The following is a 19,033-nucleotide window of genomic DNA, read 5'->3' on the forward strand; positions in this document are numbered from 1 at the left end:
AAAATATTGAGAACAAGATTAGCACAAACTGCTCTTGCGCTTCACATAATATAGACAAATCTGTGCCACAAGTCATGTTTCAAACAGAATAACTACTGTAAGTGATTTCATGTTTCTCCTGAGGCAGTTAACAGACTGTTTGACATAATGGAAACTCAACAATTTATTTTCTGAACGTATCAGCGATAGAATTTCTAGAACGTTTCATTAGTTATGCTCATTCACAGATATTGATTTCTCACACCCAAACCGCACTATCATTTAAATGTAATGGCACAACACCTTTGGATGACTTTGGAACAGGTCCATCCACTCAGTGAATTCATCCCCATGTCGATACTGCTGGCGTTTTAAGTAATAGTCATGGTACAGCAGGGGTCAATGGGATCTTGTGACTTTGCAGTGTCATTGAGACACACGAGACAGTAAATCTGGGGTCAAACAAAAGAGAGGAAGTTGTAACAGAAAGAGCAGTAAATCCTCTCCCTGATTTAGGAAGTCATGCGTGACCAAATAAGGAATGTGACATTGTTAATGTGATTAAACTGGAGCTCTGTTGACATTTCATTTACTGTGAATCAGCAGCATTGTGAGGCTCAGAGCACTGTTGGGGCTGTGGATCATGTCTCAATTTATAGAGTTTTATTGAGGAGCCCAACAGGGTAGAGGTCTCCACCCTGAGATGATATCATGGTATAGCTTGAGATGGGAAACTGCAGCATCCTTGACAATGACCCCTGAGCTCCTGGAGTCAGCTCTGTAAGAGTTATGTGTAGACAGATTGGGAGGGTAAAAAATCTAGTCAAACAGCATGTTGGCGTTCTGTGACTTCACTATACTGTATATGTAAAACACAATGTCCAACTGTATAAAATGCCATTATTTAGGTATATGTGTCTTTAAAAAAAGTATTTTTTATATATATACCTTTCTGTAGAGCCAGGGCACCACATATGCTTGTAACTGAGACTGTCCTCAAGAAAACAACTGCATAACTACTATAAGCATTTGGCAGATGTTTACTGTGACAAAGCTGCTGTAATTGACCCTTCGCTGAATCTCGCCCCCCTTAGTAACTGTTGATAAGTCCGACAAACTGTCAGACCTGTGGGATTTATCAAGGAACAGCATTTGACTATATCTTGGAAAAATACAGCAAAAAAAGCTAGAAAACTACTCCTTTTGCATACAAATCAATGGAGCTCAGCCATGAATGTGTCAGACCTCAGTTAGAGCAAGTCCTATACTGCGCTGTGATTGGCGTTGTTGTTTTCATACTATTTTATACTTTTAAAGAGTCAAATAACTTATAGCAGGGCTGTACGCTAACATTTTTCACAAGACGCACATGTGCGCCTAACTGAATAGAATTAGGAGCACACAAAGAAATTTAGGAGCACAGTGAAAAATATTGAATGAAATGAAAAAGTAACACAGAGTTTAAGAAACTATTTATTATATACATATTTATGCTACGTGTATGCTCCCTCTTTGTGTTCAGCTATGGTGTGATTCCATTAGAGGACTATGGAAATGAACACCCTTGTATCTGTACACTTAGCATTGGCCTTAAAAATTTGTCAAAGCGTTTTAAAATATTGAAACAGATGTTTTGAAAATTTGACATTGAAAACAGCTTTTAAACACTGATCAGTCATCACAAAAAACTTTACTGTGATTGGTGCTTGTGTAGATCAGGGTTGTGTTCACTATAGACCAGCAGCACCCACACAACCCACACCTAATGTAAACAAGACTACTGACCTGTATTACAATAACTGTAGTAAAACAGATGTAAAACATTTGGTGAACAAGGTGAATGTGTTGCTCTGAGGAGAAGGCTAGGAGCACATACTGGCATCCACTGCAGAGGCTCTTTCCACAACATGGAGGAGAAATTAGTTTAAATGAGTGTATTACTATTTATATTATTATAATACTATTAGATAAAAAGTTCAATTTTAATCTAATAGTATACTGTTAGTATTTTATATATTAATGATTTAGTTTTATTATGTGCATTGCCATTTTATGTAATAGAATACTATATAGCTAATCACGAGTATAGTATTTATTCCAGTTGGACAAAACAGCAGTTTCACGTTCTCATTCATTAAATCCTTGTGAGAGAAAAATGGCACCTCCTGGTGCTCCTGTGGCTAGTTGGCTTTATTCCTGCCAGAGTTTGAACAACTCTCATATGATTGACACCAGCTTTGCGTTGCGTCCTGCCCGCTTCTCCAGGAGGGGTATTTTGAACAATTACCGACGCGGTGTGTGGCGGGCGGGATTACAGTAGGTTTTAGTTACTCGTACATTGTGCTCGTAAATCATTTTTCCGGTTCGCATGTATTGATTTTTAGGGGCATATGCGAGCAAAATGGTCGCACTGTAGAGCCCTGTATAGGTCAGTTTGCTTACCCAACATCCATTCATCTTGCAAAATTCTTCCACAAAATAAGTTTTTAATTCTGTTTTCAAAAAGCACATTTTGGTTCCATAACAACAAAAATGTAATGTTAAAATAAGACTTTTTAGGATTTTTGGCAACATACATTGTCGTCATGGTGCCAATAATGAACATGTGGTTATGGTTAGGGGATTTATCGTGGTTGTGGTTAACAAATAAATGCAGTTATTCTTTTGTGGGAAACGAACAGCTGTCTCCTGTGTTAAAGTCTGAGAAATCAATAGAAATATGTTCCAGTTTTGGACTGTACATGTCCAAACACTTTGTGACTTTCAGCCACAGAAGGATGAGGAAATGAGGCATGTTGTCACACCAACCCGAAGACGCTGGGTCAATATCCAGGTTTGTGTTTGTAATGGAAGGTCTTCAAATCATTTAATGATTGCAGGTCAAAGAAACAAGGTGATGCGATGCTGACAAACAGACAGTTAGTCTGTAAAGATTTATCATGTTTTTACAGAGTGGGCTAATGAGAATATAATTAGCCTGTAAATAAGAATTGATCCTCCTTTGCCAGCTGGTAATGTGAATTTGTACAAATATTTGGAGAGCATGCATGATTAGCTTCTGTATTCTTTCTCTGTATTTGCAGCCAGTCTGGTTTTAGATAATTGATTTCATAAAATTGTAACCACTGTAAAGCCACGTAAGTCGTTTCTTTCCTCAGTAGCAGTCCTAGGCTTTGCACTGCTGTAGAAAGAGAAAACTTGTAAAAGTGTTTAAGGGTATCATATTAGAAGAGAATGTAAATAAATCCATGAGAGTAGTGGGACCATCTGGGGTAAGAACACCACAAATGTATACTGGAGCTTTAGAAATCAAGAAGCCAAGTGGCAAATATCAGCTGTCAAGGTCACTGAAATCATTTCATTCGAGCTTTATTTGTGCCAGTTCATTTCAGTTCAGTTCATCAGTATTTTGAAATAGGAAAGCAACGCCCTAATCGTTTTTCTTGGCACGTCTCTAAAAACCGAGACTTTTCTAAAAGAAATGATAGGCAAATATTCTTGAGCTAATCAATGATTTATTCCTCACATGGATTCACAGCCTGTAAAAAATGCTAAATTATGTCTCTGGAGCATGTTAGAAATACATTTTGAGGCACTGTGAGAGTAGGTTAATCAATTTCAATGATTTCTGGCAAGGAAATCAATGAAATTAAAGGGTTATTTCAGTATTTTTAAACCTGTTCCCATATTTTGGTGTCAAAATGACTAGTAGGTACAAAAGGTTTTGGAATCCGTGCAGTAGATGGCTTCAGCCAGCAGCTGTGAACTGGCTGCTGTGGCTGCAACGTATCCCTTTGGCGCAATTGCCACTTTCAAAATTAAATTTTTTCTGTAGGGCTGTGTGGCAAAATACATTGTATGGACAATCAAGTACACTGAATACACAGTATTGCCACAACAACAGAAAATAGAAAATAGTCTTTGCTCACATCAATAGAGAAGAAAGTCGTTTGTTTTTTTTCTTTACTGGGGTATGAAACTGTAACATTCACAATGGTTGTCATTTTACAATATCACAGGGTTTAGCACGATCCAAAGTCACAATTTATAAAGTATGTGACAACTTTCCCTAGTTCTGTTTATTTCAAAATTAGAGCTTCAGTGTCCTGTTTTCATGGTAAATCCAATTGCCTCTGACCAGAAAGCAAGTCCCTTTGTGTGACACAGCAGTGACTCATGAGAGCCTCCATGTTGTCTCATGTGCTAGAAGGCTGGATGATGTCCAAGCTGCTTAGCCCGAAGGCGGCCAAACCTTCTCTTTCTGTCCCCACTGCAGGGTAGGCTAAGGAGGTCGGCTGGCATTAGGCTGACAGAACAATCCCTTTAAGATCTCCGGCCACTTTACAGTGCCTCTATGACTCTGTTTTTTATTGTATTGACCTTTTCTTGCTCGTAAGTTTTATATTTATTAGTCAAGAACAGAACAGAGAAACCACTGTGCTGAAGTAAATAAATAACTGAGCTCTCAGTTCATCACTCATTTTTCACCAGCTGACACAGCTGCTCAAGTTGACGAAAAATAAAATTTACTCTCCCAAAATCAATAAGGGAGCTGTTATGGCACCATTGATTACTGCTAATTTAAATATGTTTGAGCTACTCAAGGTTTTCTGTTTTGTCTCCCTTGTGGCTTCAAACCTTTGTGTAAGTCTGAGTAAATTTTAAGCAGCACAGTCCCACACAACGGGATAGTGATGGATTGGTGGGTTGATGGTGAGATTATGCAGGTGAGACAGCTCCAAGCCTTTAATCCCACGCTCTTTTCAAGGAAACTATGTGATGGCTGTGCTCTGCTTGCTGGATTGTGTTCTGAAGTTGTTGTTTTTTTGTATACTTTTGTAGAAAAGTCAGAGCAGGGTACCGGATGCACATCTAAATGTTAGAGATTGGAGGATATCAACCACTGTGGTACAGTAACAGCTCCAACGCCGAGAACATAAGCAAACCCTATTGGTATTTATGTTGTGCTCCCTCTTTGCTCTGAGAATTTAACGGCAGTGCTCAGCAGAATAAAATCATACGTTTAAAAAAGAAAAGACATTTTCCCCTCCTGCCAGCATCCCCTCAGTAGGACTGCTAGTGCACACTAATTAAATGCCAGAAATTAATTTGAGTGAAACCTAACATATCGAGAAAGAGAATGCACAGGAGGAAACAGCCACACAGTAGCTTTTTGTCACTGTGCTTGGTGATTACCAGCAGTGGTTTGGATTGCCTGCAGAGGGATTTGCAAGCGGCAGGAGGAAGGGGATAAAATAGTGCCAAGAATAAAAGGCAGGGTTCTGGGCAGCCTTCACTCATGGCTGTCCTGAGAATTGACCGCTCGGGCTTGGGTGGGAAAAGTGTGTTGAGTTAGAACTAATCCTGAACTAAAGGAGCTGGTCCTCGCGAGCCAGAGCATGGTAGATGGGGGACGTCTGCAATCAGCGGTGGAGAAAGACAGCCTCATGGATCCAGTCTGCTCAGTTGTTAAAGTCAAGTGGAGGGGCACAGATAAAACCTTGGAAGCCCACTGGTCTGTGAAAACACTGAAAACATTTGCTCGCTGCTTGTTTTTAAGGTATTTATTTGATTCGTTTCCCTGTTTGTTTTTTGTTGGTTGAACTTTCCGGGTGTAGGGATTTATTTCAGGGAGCACATGAGATTTGGTTGGGTGTGGGTGGGTGGGTTTCAGGGAATGGGCTGCATAAATGAACTAATGTAGCGTAGTGTGGACCAAATTACACTTAGCACAAGGAGAGAATCAATTCTCCTGTCCTGACCTACCTCTCCTCAATTACCACCCAGTTTCAGGGTGTTGAGACTCTGTGAAGGTGTCAGGGCACATATTGGACACACTGTCCAGATGTGATAAAGCACTAGTAAGTCAGAGCATATATCTAGCTGTACTACACTCTGAGGATCATAAGTTCTAACACAAAAATTACTACAAAATGTGCCCTGCTTATGTAATTACTGTGAGTCAGTGGTCATGTGACTGTACACGATCATTTTTGTAAGGTCAGGTTGTTGAACATGTGCCATTATAGAACCATCAGACATCTTAATAGAGTCCAAATCCATTAAGTCGGAAGATATCAAACAGTTAAAAGCTGCACAAATCAATATTAAGTAAGTAAGTAATGGATCAAACTACTTTGTAATATGCAAGAGTTTGCATATGGTGACAAACTCACAAAATTTTCACCAAACTCCGTAGTCAAACAGATTAATGAAGTTTTAACATCTCATCACATTTGGGTTGTCCTTATTACTGCTGTCCAGTGGACATGTGAAACTGGCTTCAAAATGGAGCTCAGCTACACTATCTACCTGTTCAAACACATCTCCATAGCTTCAAAGCAACGGGTTACATACAACATTGTATTTTAATGCACTTTAATTTTTATTCAGGTCTGACAATAACAAAGTGATATGTACCTTAATGGCTAGATTAACAGATTGGCCATTAACAGGTGAAAGTAAAAAGCATATGTGCATATTTTTCATAGTTTCTACAGCTTTCAAAGTATCTTCACTGTAGGCTGAAAGGGTAATCCAATAAGAGCCCTGTTTCAACACAGTGAAATGCTGTGGGGGAGTAAGGCACTGTGCCTGAGGGCCTCTGCCTCGGTCTCTAATGAGGGAAGAGAGAGGCGGATGCAAGGTCTCTGCTTCACAGACAGCACAACAGACAACTAGTTAACCCTCTTCTTTCTGCTCTGAGTATACCTAGCTACACTTAGACACCTCAGCTCTCCGCCCTCCATCTGTCTCCACAGTTCCAAACTCACTCCTCCACACCTCAGAGGAAAGGCTTAGTCCTGCAGACTGACTGTGCCTGTTTGTACCTAATTTAGAGAGCTGCTATGTGTAAGTTGCCCAAGCTACTCCCCTCTTTGTCTGAAAGCTTATGATTGTCTCAGCAAGTCAGCTTCGATACCTGAAACACATGCTCCTGCAGTTTCTGACTGCTGCAGCAATATCCCTCAAGCCAGTCAGTATAAGAGACACAGTGAAAAGCCTGGGGCTTTAATTACACTCTGTCTCGAGTATCATAAGCAACCAACCACTAATTACCTCAAGTTCTGCTCCTGCTTATATAGCAGTAATAAGGCCAAGCTGATGAGAATAGACCAAAAGCTGGACCCAGTGATGAGGGGATGCAGAGAGGGAGCTTTCAACCCCAATCCCTGGGAGTAAATTACGTAACAATATAATAAAATATTCATGACACACCATGGGGACGGAATCCTGCCTGCTCTGAAGTGCTGAGCAAACACTTCACCCTCAGCCACTCTAAGACTGTGAGCAGGATAAGGAAAAGCCCGAAAGTAAGGAGCTGGAAAACAATTGCATGCATGAAGCCATTACAGTCAGGAAACACATTCTTGCCTCGTGAGCATGGCCAGCAGCATTAACAGCCTCGGTTCTAAAATTACATTGTCGGTATTATGTTTAGGTTGTATGCTTTCATGCATATGCTCTTTAAATCATGAAATAAGCATGAAAATTTGATGAAGCTACAAGCAGCTACTGACCAGCACCAACAGCTTATTAATGTAGTTCTGTATTATCTACATAACACTCTAGAAACTATTATTTGCAGATGAGACTCACCACCATGATCATCATCTCGGTTTCAACCCAGCAGTTCAGGTGAGGAAACTCAATAAGTTCGAAAGCATCCAAGCCTGACTTTTGAAGTCATTTGAGGGACGTGGCGAGCAGTGAAACCCTCCTTGCCACTCAAGGGAGTTCTACTGTGTTTAATTATGGAGAAAAGAGCCAGTACCTGCCGAGCCGTGCCGTGTGTCCAACCTTTCTAGCTTAACGTATTAGTCAATATCCTTATGGCAAGAACAGAGGATTGTATTCAAATAGTATTTGTTCAAAAGGCCACATTGGAAGCTTATACACAGTATAGTGAGTTAAGTATTTATAGGAGAAATCCACCCTAGGAGATGCTTACATTCTCTATCTGTTAATGTTCCATGACACTCATCTTCCTGTAGTTCCTCTGCTTCAGTTAGTGATTACCTGCACTTCCTACAATACCTTTTGACAACTGCCAGAGAATGAGCATAATTTTGTTCCCGACTTACTAAAAGTTCATGCATTTCTACCAGAGCTGAGAGAAAATGAAAAATCTGCCAGCTTAATGTCCCATACTCTATAACATACCTCTAGTTTGCATTTTAACTGTGGTATTATGCTTTAAATATGTTGTCGGTTCTTGTTTTTTGCAATAGTAATGCAGCACTGTCACCCTTAAAATAATATGGTTTTACTGTAAAATGTAATTAACAAATTATTATTATAATTATTCTAAAACTCACCTGAACAAAATATCAGGATAATTATACTAAATCAAACAATGCAATCAAATTAAAATAAAAAAATTAAAATCAAATTAAAATATAATGCAACTGTGTAAAACACAGGATGGTGAATGATAGAGATGATGAGCTAAATTAAGCACAGTGGGAACATTTTATCAACGTGTTTACACAAATTTGTGTGCAGGACGATTAAATCTTATCTTAAATGCAGAAACAAGGGCACAAATGAACTCAAACAAGGAGTGATATGCATCTGGTTCACTTGAATGAATTGTAATACAAGTGCAGGGTGTACCTCATGCATTTGTAATATCAACTTGTGACCCAGTATAGTATTAATAGTATTAAAAATATTAAATCCGGTACTATTCTTTTCACCTGGGGCCACATCTGGGCCCCATACAAATTACATTTCCATGGTATCTTGTTTTGCTAACACTGTGATTCATGAAAAATTGTTCTGCCTGTCTAGTTCAAAACAGACGATAACTTGATTAAAGGCTTTTTAAGCTTCCCATTTCTCTGCAATGTTTAATTTAAATACTATAAGAATAAATAAAGAACTAAAGAACCGAGTTTAACGAAAAGTTGCAGTCAATGTGGTTACTGGTTTTTCTTTTTATTTGCAATTAATGTAGCCAATCTATTTGTGTAACACACATATATACACCCACAATTAGCACCACTGAGATCAACCTGCCTGTTTACCACCCACACTTTATCCTGGGTGTACCACGTTGCCATGTTCCAAAACAAACCTGAAATGTGTCAGAAATGTTTCGTCCTCCACTGACAGAAGACTTCCTGAGACCTTTTAAAGCCGAAATGATGTGAGCTGTTCGTGCAGAGACTGAACGCCCAGTGTTTTTCACCTGTTAGGCCTCGCTAATGACAATCCTCCATTGGAGGTGGATGCATTTTCACATACTCTAATTCCTAAAAGCCTGTTCTACGCTTTTCCCTCCTTCCATCTGATCCCACTGATGATGCAGAGAGTCAGACAGGAGCAGCTTGTGCTTATTCTGCATAAGCGCTATGATATGCACTGCATGCTCAGCTAATGGTGGCTCCCAATACCTCTCAGTGCTTGTATCATGTCAAGAACAGACTAGAGATTCTAGGGACGTACCCATAAATGGTACAGGCCATTCGATGCTTGCGTGACCATCCAAGATAATTTCAGAAAAAAAAGAAATTGAGGCACGAACTCTAGAGTTTGTTCCTGCTTCTGTTACAGACTTTTTGGTCAGTCCCACATATCCAAAGTGTATGTGTCAGCTCTTGTCATGAGTGGTTTGAAGAGACGTAGTTTTTAGTAACCATCTCTTGGAATATAGTGTTTCCTCTGTCCCTCAGTGGGATTTACCCTTCGTGCTGAAGGCCTTGTCAAGCCGGCTGTTCAAGCCCACTGGGCAGATACCTCTAAGGTCATTTATCAAAAAAAAATCCCTGCTTGCTCTGACCTCAGCTCAGAGGGTGAATAATTTGTGCATCCTTTCAGTCCATCTAAGCTGTTCAGCCTATCAGAATCTGAGTAGCACTATACTCACATAAAACTCATTCTTTGCCCGAGAACACTGAGTCTTGGATGGAGCAGCTCAATGCCCTTTTGAGAAGAAAAAAGCAAAACGAAATAATTTGTTCCCACTGCAGGATCTGGCATGCTTTTTGGAACACACAACATCTTACTGGCAAAATCCTGCTCAAACAGAGGCTTGCCAATTAGCTGTGTGAAGACGTCTCACAGGCCTGTGAGTGGACAGGACCTCCTTCTGGCGATTTATGTGCCCACCACAAGGAGTCTGGCAGCATTGACAGCCTTGTTTGGTGGAACATCTGGGTTTGGAGAGTTGTGCAATAGCATTAGGTGTGTGTCGTCCTATGCTTTTGGGCCTCTCTGGATACATGCAACAGTGTCGTGCCCTGTTTCTGACTCTTTTTGATGCAACCCGTGTCTTCTGCAGGGAGGTAAAGGTATAATATGGATGGGATAGTTCATTTCTCACCTTTTGGTGCTGGCTTCTGCTGTGTGCTAAGAAGAGGCCAACTGGTGTCAAGACTTTCTGAGCAGTGTCTCCCATGCTCTGTTTGAGCAGAAAGGCTGATTGTGGAGTGTTTGTTATTGATGATGTGGAGGAATGCCCTATGCTACATTTATTGAAAATAACTGTAAACAATAAAACCAGATAAGATTAATTATTAAATGATCAAAGTCACAAAACACCATTTAACATCTGGAAATAAAATATAGTGGGAATAATGTTTTTCTCCGGTTCCCAGAAGTGAATTGCAGTTAATCTGCAACTTCACTTCCAGCAAGTAATTATCAGAGTTAAACTCGAGAGAGAGAGAGAGGCAAAGAACAGCTGTTGGGCAAAAAACAGGCTAGATCAACAACAAAATCCAGAAAACACTAGGTCACGTTGACTTTCATGACCTAGCTTGTCCAATTGTCTGAACAAATTCCTAAATTGTTGCCAAGAGTTTCTTGCCTGTGAAAGCAGAGAGTTAAAGGTTCTCGGCAGAGAACATCTGGTTATAAGCTTTAACTATTTAGTAAAATCATGTGACTATGTAAAAATTTTTAACATAACCTAAGTGAAAGTAGCAAGCTTGACCTGTGGAACCACATGTCCACATGATGAGGCCTCACCAAGGCTCATTAGAGTAGATGGTAAGATCTTCTCTTGAATTTGAGGGTTTAAGTTTGTTGAATTTGTTTTCATTATCTTAACATAAATGTTTATCCTTTAATGTGTGTGTTTTAAATTGAATGTAATATGTTTTCTTTGTCTTTGTTTCTTATGTGGAGTTATGTAGTGTTACAGTGGCACTAAGAGGCCAAGTGCTACAGGGAACTGAAGGAGTTTCCTTATGGGGAAAACATTTGGGGGAGGACACTACACTATGGGAGATGTTTCCACTGCTGTGGAGACATCTAAACAAAGTCCTGCCAAGATGTTGGCATGTGACAGAGTGCTAGGACATTTTATTGGCCACCCTATGTATGTAGGCAGACTACTGCTTGCTTCTACAGTGCTGAGGATAATAAGAATGTGCATTCCCCTGAGGGTGAAAGTTGTGTGAAAGGTCTGTACTTGTGAATGTAGAGGACTAGGGCTTGTGATGGCTGCCGATGTCAGCCCTGTGCAAGGTAGTTCTTCCACCACTTTCTGAAGAAGCAGTAAGGATGCATTTATTCTGGCTGACTTGTGACATGTCAATCACTCTTGTGACGTAGCGTATTACACTGTTCACCCTCTTGCCCTCTGCTGAGCAGCTAGTCAGTCCCAGAACAGCTGCAGACAGGTGAGACAATGTAGAATCAATGTCACAGCAGGTGATTCAGGCCTCATCTTCTATAGGGCCCTTTTAAAAGAGCAAGTCTGCATGAATAGAACATAGCTAAATATTGTATTTCTTGCTACTGGAACACCAATGGAAGATATATATGTATCATCTGCTACTTCACTAGTCACTAAAAGCGGTCAGTTGATTCATAAAAACAAGCCTAAAGAGCCCATGCAAGGGCCTCACTTGTGTTCATAGAGCAAGGGTTACAATACATAACCAGCCAGTCTGGCATGAATATTGGGTTGTTATGAAGAATTACTGCCTGTTTTGACACAGTCCTTCTGCTCATTAGTTTGGTTGTGGCCTGTAGTTTGGTTTGACAGCACTGAACATGTATTATAAAAGCCCTGTCATATGTTGTTTATGTTTTGCTCTCATTTGCACATTATTTTTGCATCTGGTGAGCCAACACTATGCACAAGCTCGTTTTATGCACTATTTTGAATGGCAGTGCAATGAGCCCATGGTGCCACGCATGGCATCCCCTTGAATTAATTAGGAGGCAACACTAAGGATTCTTGGAAAAATAGTGTCAATAGTGAGGAGAACTATGGTGTAATGATCAACACACAGATTTCTGGACAGTGGGGAAAATTTCTGAAACTAAAGTGATTTAAGCTTCTGAGGAAAATAAAAAGGCCAAAAGAAACGCAAAAAGAACACGGAGTGGGAAGTGTCCCTTGAAACTGAGTGTATGTGTTGGTATTAGGGATGAAACAATTACCGGTTTAACGGTAAACCATGGTAAAATTCCTGACGGTTATTATTACCGTACACATTTTAATTACCATGATAACCGGGTGCGGTTAACCGTGCTGTTACAATCTCACAGTAAACACTGTCCAGCGTCTCCCAGAAGCAGGCGCGCATGCGCAGAATGCAACGTGGGTTTGTTTGGGTCAACGACAGCACGGTGGAAGACAGATATTTTTCAGTCACTCTGAAGTGCGGTCATATTTTAGTTTTTATGAGAGTGCTGAGGGAAACTTGATTGAAGAAAATAACCTTATAGTGAACGCAGGGTGAGTTAGCTTTTAGCTTTGTTTTGTCTCTCTGACTTGCTAACAGCGTGTAAACTGAAGCTCACAGTGTTGCTGGTCTTGTAAAAACACTACATGTTGTTCTGTTGCTGTGTGTCGGTAGAGTCTATTCGTGTGTCGGTAGAGTCTATTCGTGTGTCGGTAGAGTCTATTCGTCCACTGCACATGATAACACGTTAAGCAGTTTAGTCAACCAACCTAGAAATGCTACAGACTCCTCTGTATTTATGTCAGTTTTGGGGCTAATTGTTTTTCAATATAAAACTTGTTGAAATGGTTTCAGTGTGTGTATCAGTACATTTTAATATTTTTTGGCACATTTTTACAATACCGTGATAATATTGATAACTGTGATAATTATGGTCACTATAATCGTGATATGAAATTTTCATACCATTTCTTCCCTAGTTGGTATGTCTGTTTATGTCATGTTTATTCCATTAAATTGTTTACAGTGTGGTAATATTGATACGATGTAAGATTAGAATTGGAATCATTTGTCTTTGGCTTGTCTTTGTCATTGTGGAACCTTTTGTCTATCATGTTTTCATCTGAAAGTCTGATCTCTAAAACATACGTAGTATGAAGTGTGCTGTAGGGAATTCTATAATATAACCATGCTCTGCAACCATGAGCACAAAGATACTAAAGAGGAAAACAAAGAAGTAGATGCTGTTGGAGAAACTGACCTTGAAGAGCCGTAAAATGTTGGCTACCATGATTGACACCGAGCTGGCAGATGCACCGATCACTCCCACCACTCTCTCAGGCTTAGTGATGATGGGCGGGCCTCCGCTGAGACACTTGACATCACTTGAGTCTTTCTCAATCAGTGCCTGAACAAATGTCAGTGACTGTTCCAGAGCATGGGTGTCCCGGGAGCAGGTGTCCAGGATACGTGCCCCTAGAGTGATATTAGGCAGCAGCTCATTGTCATTATTGATACGATCCAGGGCAAATAACATGGCCTCTAACCTATGGATCCCTTTCTCCTTCTTCAGCTCCCCACAGGCTTTGCCATCGTTGCCCCTAGCGTGCACTGGGAACAGCCCACCCAGAGAAATGTCCCCATCAATGCGGATCGAATTGAGGTGTGTGTGGCCTGGCATTTTGGGTTTGGCTGCCGAGGCGATCAGGAAATAACAAGCCAGCAACAACACCCAGCAGCAGACACCTCGGTGGCAGCCAATCCACGCTCTCTCAAAGCCTCCTCGTGGAGTCATAATGAAAGGCTAAATCAGCATCCAAATACAAATTCAAGTCCTTTGAAAATGAAAAAGATGTACACACATATACCCACTCACACACATAAATGTCCTGATGGTAAGCCGCAATATTTTTCAGAGCGTCTTCAGAAGCCTCTTCTCATGGTTTCTATGTATGACACAAACTTTGTAATACTAATTATGCAGCCTCACTCTCTTTATCTTCCACTCTTTCTTCTTTCCTCTTTGTGTTTCCCTCTTTTCCTGCACCTGAGAGCGGTGACTACATGCACCTTCTAAACAGCACAGGGTGAGCTGCGATGGGAGTCCACAGAGAGTGTTCTCATAAGGCAAGAACAAAGGAGGGAAGTTTCTCTTCTATGCTTCCTCAGAATCACTCTGGTGCATATAGTTCTCCTCTTGGTCCTTCAAGCAGGCAGAAAGTGACGAGAGGAACCAGTGGGTTCCACAGCAGGCTCCTGCAAAAGGAGAGGAGAGGTGTTAAGGAAACAACAGAAAGAGCAACTCTGTATTTTCTACGAAAAAGGGAAATGAAAGTGCAATCAATCAATAATCGATAATTTATGCAGGGGGTTTGTCTTTTATTAGTCTACAACACAGTTGTTTTTTTCTTTATTGTGGAATCTCCCACAGAGCCCCCCTTAAATCAGTGGATGTCATGCTCTCTATATTTTAACTGGCTGAATCATATTCAGAACTCCTCAGCATATTTGCACTGGAGAATCAGAGTTTTTTTCCCCTAAAATTCAAGCAGAAATAATACCTGGACCCAGCACTCCACACAGGAAATCTGTTCTGTGTTGCATCCATGCCTCAACTGCTTTCAGAGCAGTGCAATGAATTATTTCTATGTGCCTTGAGCATAAATGATTTGCTGCTGCTTGGCACTGCTCCATAGACTTCATAACCGCACACTGTTCTGCTCATGTAGATCCTCTCCAGAGTGTTTTACCAAAAGGTTATGAAATATAGTGCTAAATTAAGAGCATAGGATTCTGATAATCAGGGAAACAATATTCCTCGAGTTATGAACAGAACTGCTCTTTGCACATCTGATCTTTCGTTGTCTCTTGTATCAATAGTGGTACTGGGTACTCTGTGTGTGTGTGTGTGTGTGTGTGTGTGTGTGTGTGTGTGTGTGTGCTCGTTGTCTTAACAGTAGGCTGGCTTCCTCCACAGTACCAGAGTAATAGAGCGGTGGATCTTCCCCCCCCCCCTCCCAACTGACCATCACACACTTATCTGTTAGGCTTCAGTTCATGGTACATTTGTATGCTAACACACAGCCACCTGCTGTGGTGCAGCCTGTAGCAGAGGACACAAAGGGCAAAAACTTGCTAAGGATCAGAAAGCTGTCATACATTGCAACAGCGGTCAAACCCATCAGTAGGGTTGAACGATTAATAGTAGGGTTGAACGATTAATTGCATTGCAAGATTTTCTAATCGCAAAGGCTGCAATTACACTCTGGACATGCAAGAGTAAACCTTTTTATGTACAGTCTATGGAGTAAACCAGTCTGCAGAGAAAGTATCAACTTCACACGTTACGCTGTACCTTTACCTGTTGATGAACAATGGCCTTAAGCTTGACAGAAGCTGACACTACAGAAACGTTAGTGTCACACAGGGAATAAAAGTAGCACCCGCCACCTGCGGGTAAACTGGTGCTGTTGGTGGTTGAAATCGTCGGGCCATCAGCTGCTTTGACAGACAGGAAAAAATGCACAACAAAAAGACACGTGTAGTAAGGTAAGCGTATTGTGGAGATCGGCACCTGCGTCACACACACAGCCACCAGTCAGCTCACGAAATATCTGTGAAACGGCGTTTCAAACCAAGCTCACAAGTCCAAAAGAGGCCCAGTCTGTCCCGAGCTACAGCCAGTGCACTGCTTACCAGCATCGGAGGCTGCAGGGATGGGGGACTCCAGTGTTGTCTGAGAATTACTAAGCTTGTCTATTAAACACGAGAGGCGTCACTTGGTTTTATTTTCGTTGACCAACTTTTGAATTGAACCTCCAGCTGAGTATTTTTTGAGGTTTTTGAGAACTGTGAGTTTTGTATTGAGCGCTTACTGTATAATACACTTTGGTGAACTTTGTTTTTCTTGTGGTCTGTAGGTAGGCCTCACTGATGATATAATATCATATTATTTAATGCCATGACTTGACTCTCAAATTATCTTTCTCATATTATTATAAGTATTATAAAATGATATTTCTTCTCCACCATTGCTGATAATAATAATTCATGCAATTCATGCATCACCTAATTTCATCATAACACAGGCCTGGCCTACAAGAAAGAACAGTGTATGTTTAATCTATCTAATATTGTGTGTCATACTATACACTGATTTACTGCTCGTCCAAAAATTATTCGCATATTAAATCACAGTTATTTTCCCAAATCATTCAGCCCTAGTTTTGAGTACATTTTTGTAGAACTATCTTATTAAAGTGGAGGTATCAAGAGAGTTGCCACGACTCATGAATTAAAGACAGCTTTGCTGTGTGCTAGTCACGTGGGCATCTTTGCTTTCTTACTGTCTTTTACTTTGTACATCAAATCAAATAATAAAGATGCCCTGCTCCAACACTACACAGTGGCCTGTCTTGTGCTGCTTCTCCCATCCTGCTGGGAACCAAAAGGAGATATTTATATCATCCTGCACAGATCATCCCCCTAAAACACAGCATCCATAATGGATGAAGCCCTACCAGTCGCTGCAAAACGTCTCATTCTAGGGGAAAGCCGAGAAGAGGAGGAAGAGGAAAGGGTTGCTATACGCTGGCATGGCCTTTTGTAAAGGATTTGAAAACAGACAAACAGGTAGCAAGGGAAACTGTTGCACATGCTGGGTAATGATGATGGAGTAACACCTGCTTTTTAACCATTAATGGCAGATAATTGTTACAAAAGAATCATGTAGAAGGAAAATGGTCTTTGTTGTGTGGACCATTATGATTCTACCGAGTACTCTGTGCTTTACTTTGAAAAGATTTGCAGCATGGGTGGCCCCAAAATAGCTTTTTAATTTGATGATTGCATTTCTCTTTGTGGGCACTGGTAATAATGTTCTATGACATTTTCAATGAGATCATAATCTAAGCCTGAAAATTAAGGAGAGTAGCTAAAGGCAAGGAATTTGATTCTTATTTCAAACCAGCTTATCGTTCATCATTGTGATTACAAACTAATAAAGCCACACTCGTGATAATTACAGAGCACCAAGTGCTGGACAGTACTCTGGTAACTGAGTCAGGTTTTAAGAATAAGCCTTGACATCTCAGAGATGAACTCCTCACTACCTCTGGAGATCTTTTTGGAAGGGGTGGACAGCAGTGTCCTTTCACTGTCATCACTCTGTGAAACACTGTATGAACAGTGGCAGCTTTACCAGATGTTTAGTCACAAGGCCCAGATGGGCAGAGCAGATAAACATCAGCTGTCTGCAGAGAGCAGGAGTTAGGGGAAATCGCAGAATCCACACAGTAACAGTCTCCCCTCACTGTGACGAGGAGGAACTCTGGCTTCCTCTGCACTCGACCACAGTCCCCTGCTGCTGTGTGCACTGCCATACTGATGTCTGACAGAGCTGAATAAACTTTTCAGAATAGTATTTACTGGAAATAGAATATATAGAATTTATATGGCTGCCTTTTTGCCAGTATTTGTGTGTTTTCGAGTGGTTGAGTAATTGGGAGCTGTTGATTAAAGTAAAATCAAACATTATTAAAATATATTTGTTTACATTGTACTCCAAATTAATCTGATTTTAAACAGCAAATAGCTGATGAAAGCCGTCTAACCAGTTAGCATCTCACGAATGATCAGTTAATTCACAAAATGTTTTGCACTTTAAATTGGCTTGAAGGAAAGCTAAGGTAAACGTGTGGGTGAGCATGGAGTAAGCAGTGAGAATAAATAAAGAATCCTAATTTATGGCATCATAATATGCTCCCCAATATGCCTCACAGTGGTTTGGTACGCTGCCTACCTCTTTCAGACCGTCAGCAACTTTATTTCAAAATAGCAACAAATCTAGAGAGTTATTCAGACCATCAGAAGGTGAACAGGGAGGGGTGGTAGATAAGCAGCAGACTTTCCACCCTTGTATGTTGCTAATTATTTCCAGAGCAATTAGCGGCATGTCTTTGGAGTTTTTTTGCAATAAAGTCTCTTTTTCAACAGTGCCACACACACTCTGTTCTGACATCTTAATTGAGTTCAGTTTACTTAAAAGAAAAGTTTAATGCCCAATGGGGAGTTGCTCTTGGGGATTTGACTAAGTATTGGAGAGCTGCACATGCTAAAATGAAGGGACACATAAGAACTGCCTCTGAAAAAAATATAAATCGTTTCTCCGCCAAATGATCAAAGATTGCTGACAGCAATTCTAAATTTTGAATCAACCTTTGGCTACCAGCCACCACCAACGCAGAATGACAAGCAAACTCCCACCAAGCCAGACTGCCTTTGAGGCAGCTCAGCCAATGATTACAACTAAATAACATTGCAGCAATTGTTTATATCTCATCATGGCCATCTTTACACTTTGTGTTTATGAAAGCAACAGCAGTGAATGTGTTAAATTCAACAGGAATTTCAATGATACTTTAAAAGCTTTGACACTTGAACTGAGCAGTGACACACACAGGTGCTGTAGCGGATAACTGCATCCACAGTGATCTAACAATGTGTAAAGCTATGCAACCAAACAAACAAGAGAGAACATTTTCTTCTCAGAAATACAAAATCTGTAAAGAAAATACTCATACCAAAAGTTTACTGCTACTACTACAACTTTTATTATTATTATTTGATGGTGTCATGTTTTGATGTTTTATTCATCCTATCTATACTCTGAAAAGCACCAAAGAAATGCAGCAAGACACACCCCTCGATTTTACATCCTGTCGTCTCTGCAAAGCCTCACAATGACATGCGTCCTGCTAATAGGTCTGTCAGAGTGTAGCTGGGGCCGTCTGACAGTGATGTCCTAATCCGACAGGGAACTGCTGTTTTGGCCGTTATGCTTCAGCAGAGAAGATACTTAGGCCCAAAAGACCAATATGATCACAGTGGAGAATGGAGATAAAGTCCTCAGT

The 19,033-nt window shown here is 40.6% G+C and overlaps 1 protein-coding gene across 1 annotated transcript in view; it reads right to left on the reverse strand.

Moving 5' to 3' along the window:
- The window catches only part of LOC119906262 (metabotropic glutamate receptor 4-like), a 199,466-nt gene that overhangs the window by 126,295 nt on the left and 54,138 nt on the right, over window positions 1-19,033 (reverse strand). Inside the window, exon 2 of the mRNA XM_038723829.1 lies at window positions 13,384-14,378. Within this exon, the coding sequence (XP_038579757.1) occupies window positions 13,384-13,917 (534 nt within the window). The 5' untranslated portion in view covers window positions 13,918-14,378. The remainder of the gene's footprint in view (window positions 1-13,383; window positions 14,379-19,033) is intronic.

The sequence above is a fragment of the Micropterus salmoides genome, unplaced genomic scaffold (genome assembly GCF_014851395.1).
Source record: "Micropterus salmoides isolate LMB-PRFRI ecotype aquatic unplaced genomic scaffold, ASM1485139v1 Ms_hic_scaffold_16, whole genome shotgun sequence".
Taxonomy (NCBI): domain Eukaryota; kingdom Metazoa; phylum Chordata; class Actinopteri; order Centrarchiformes; family Centrarchidae; genus Micropterus; species Micropterus salmoides.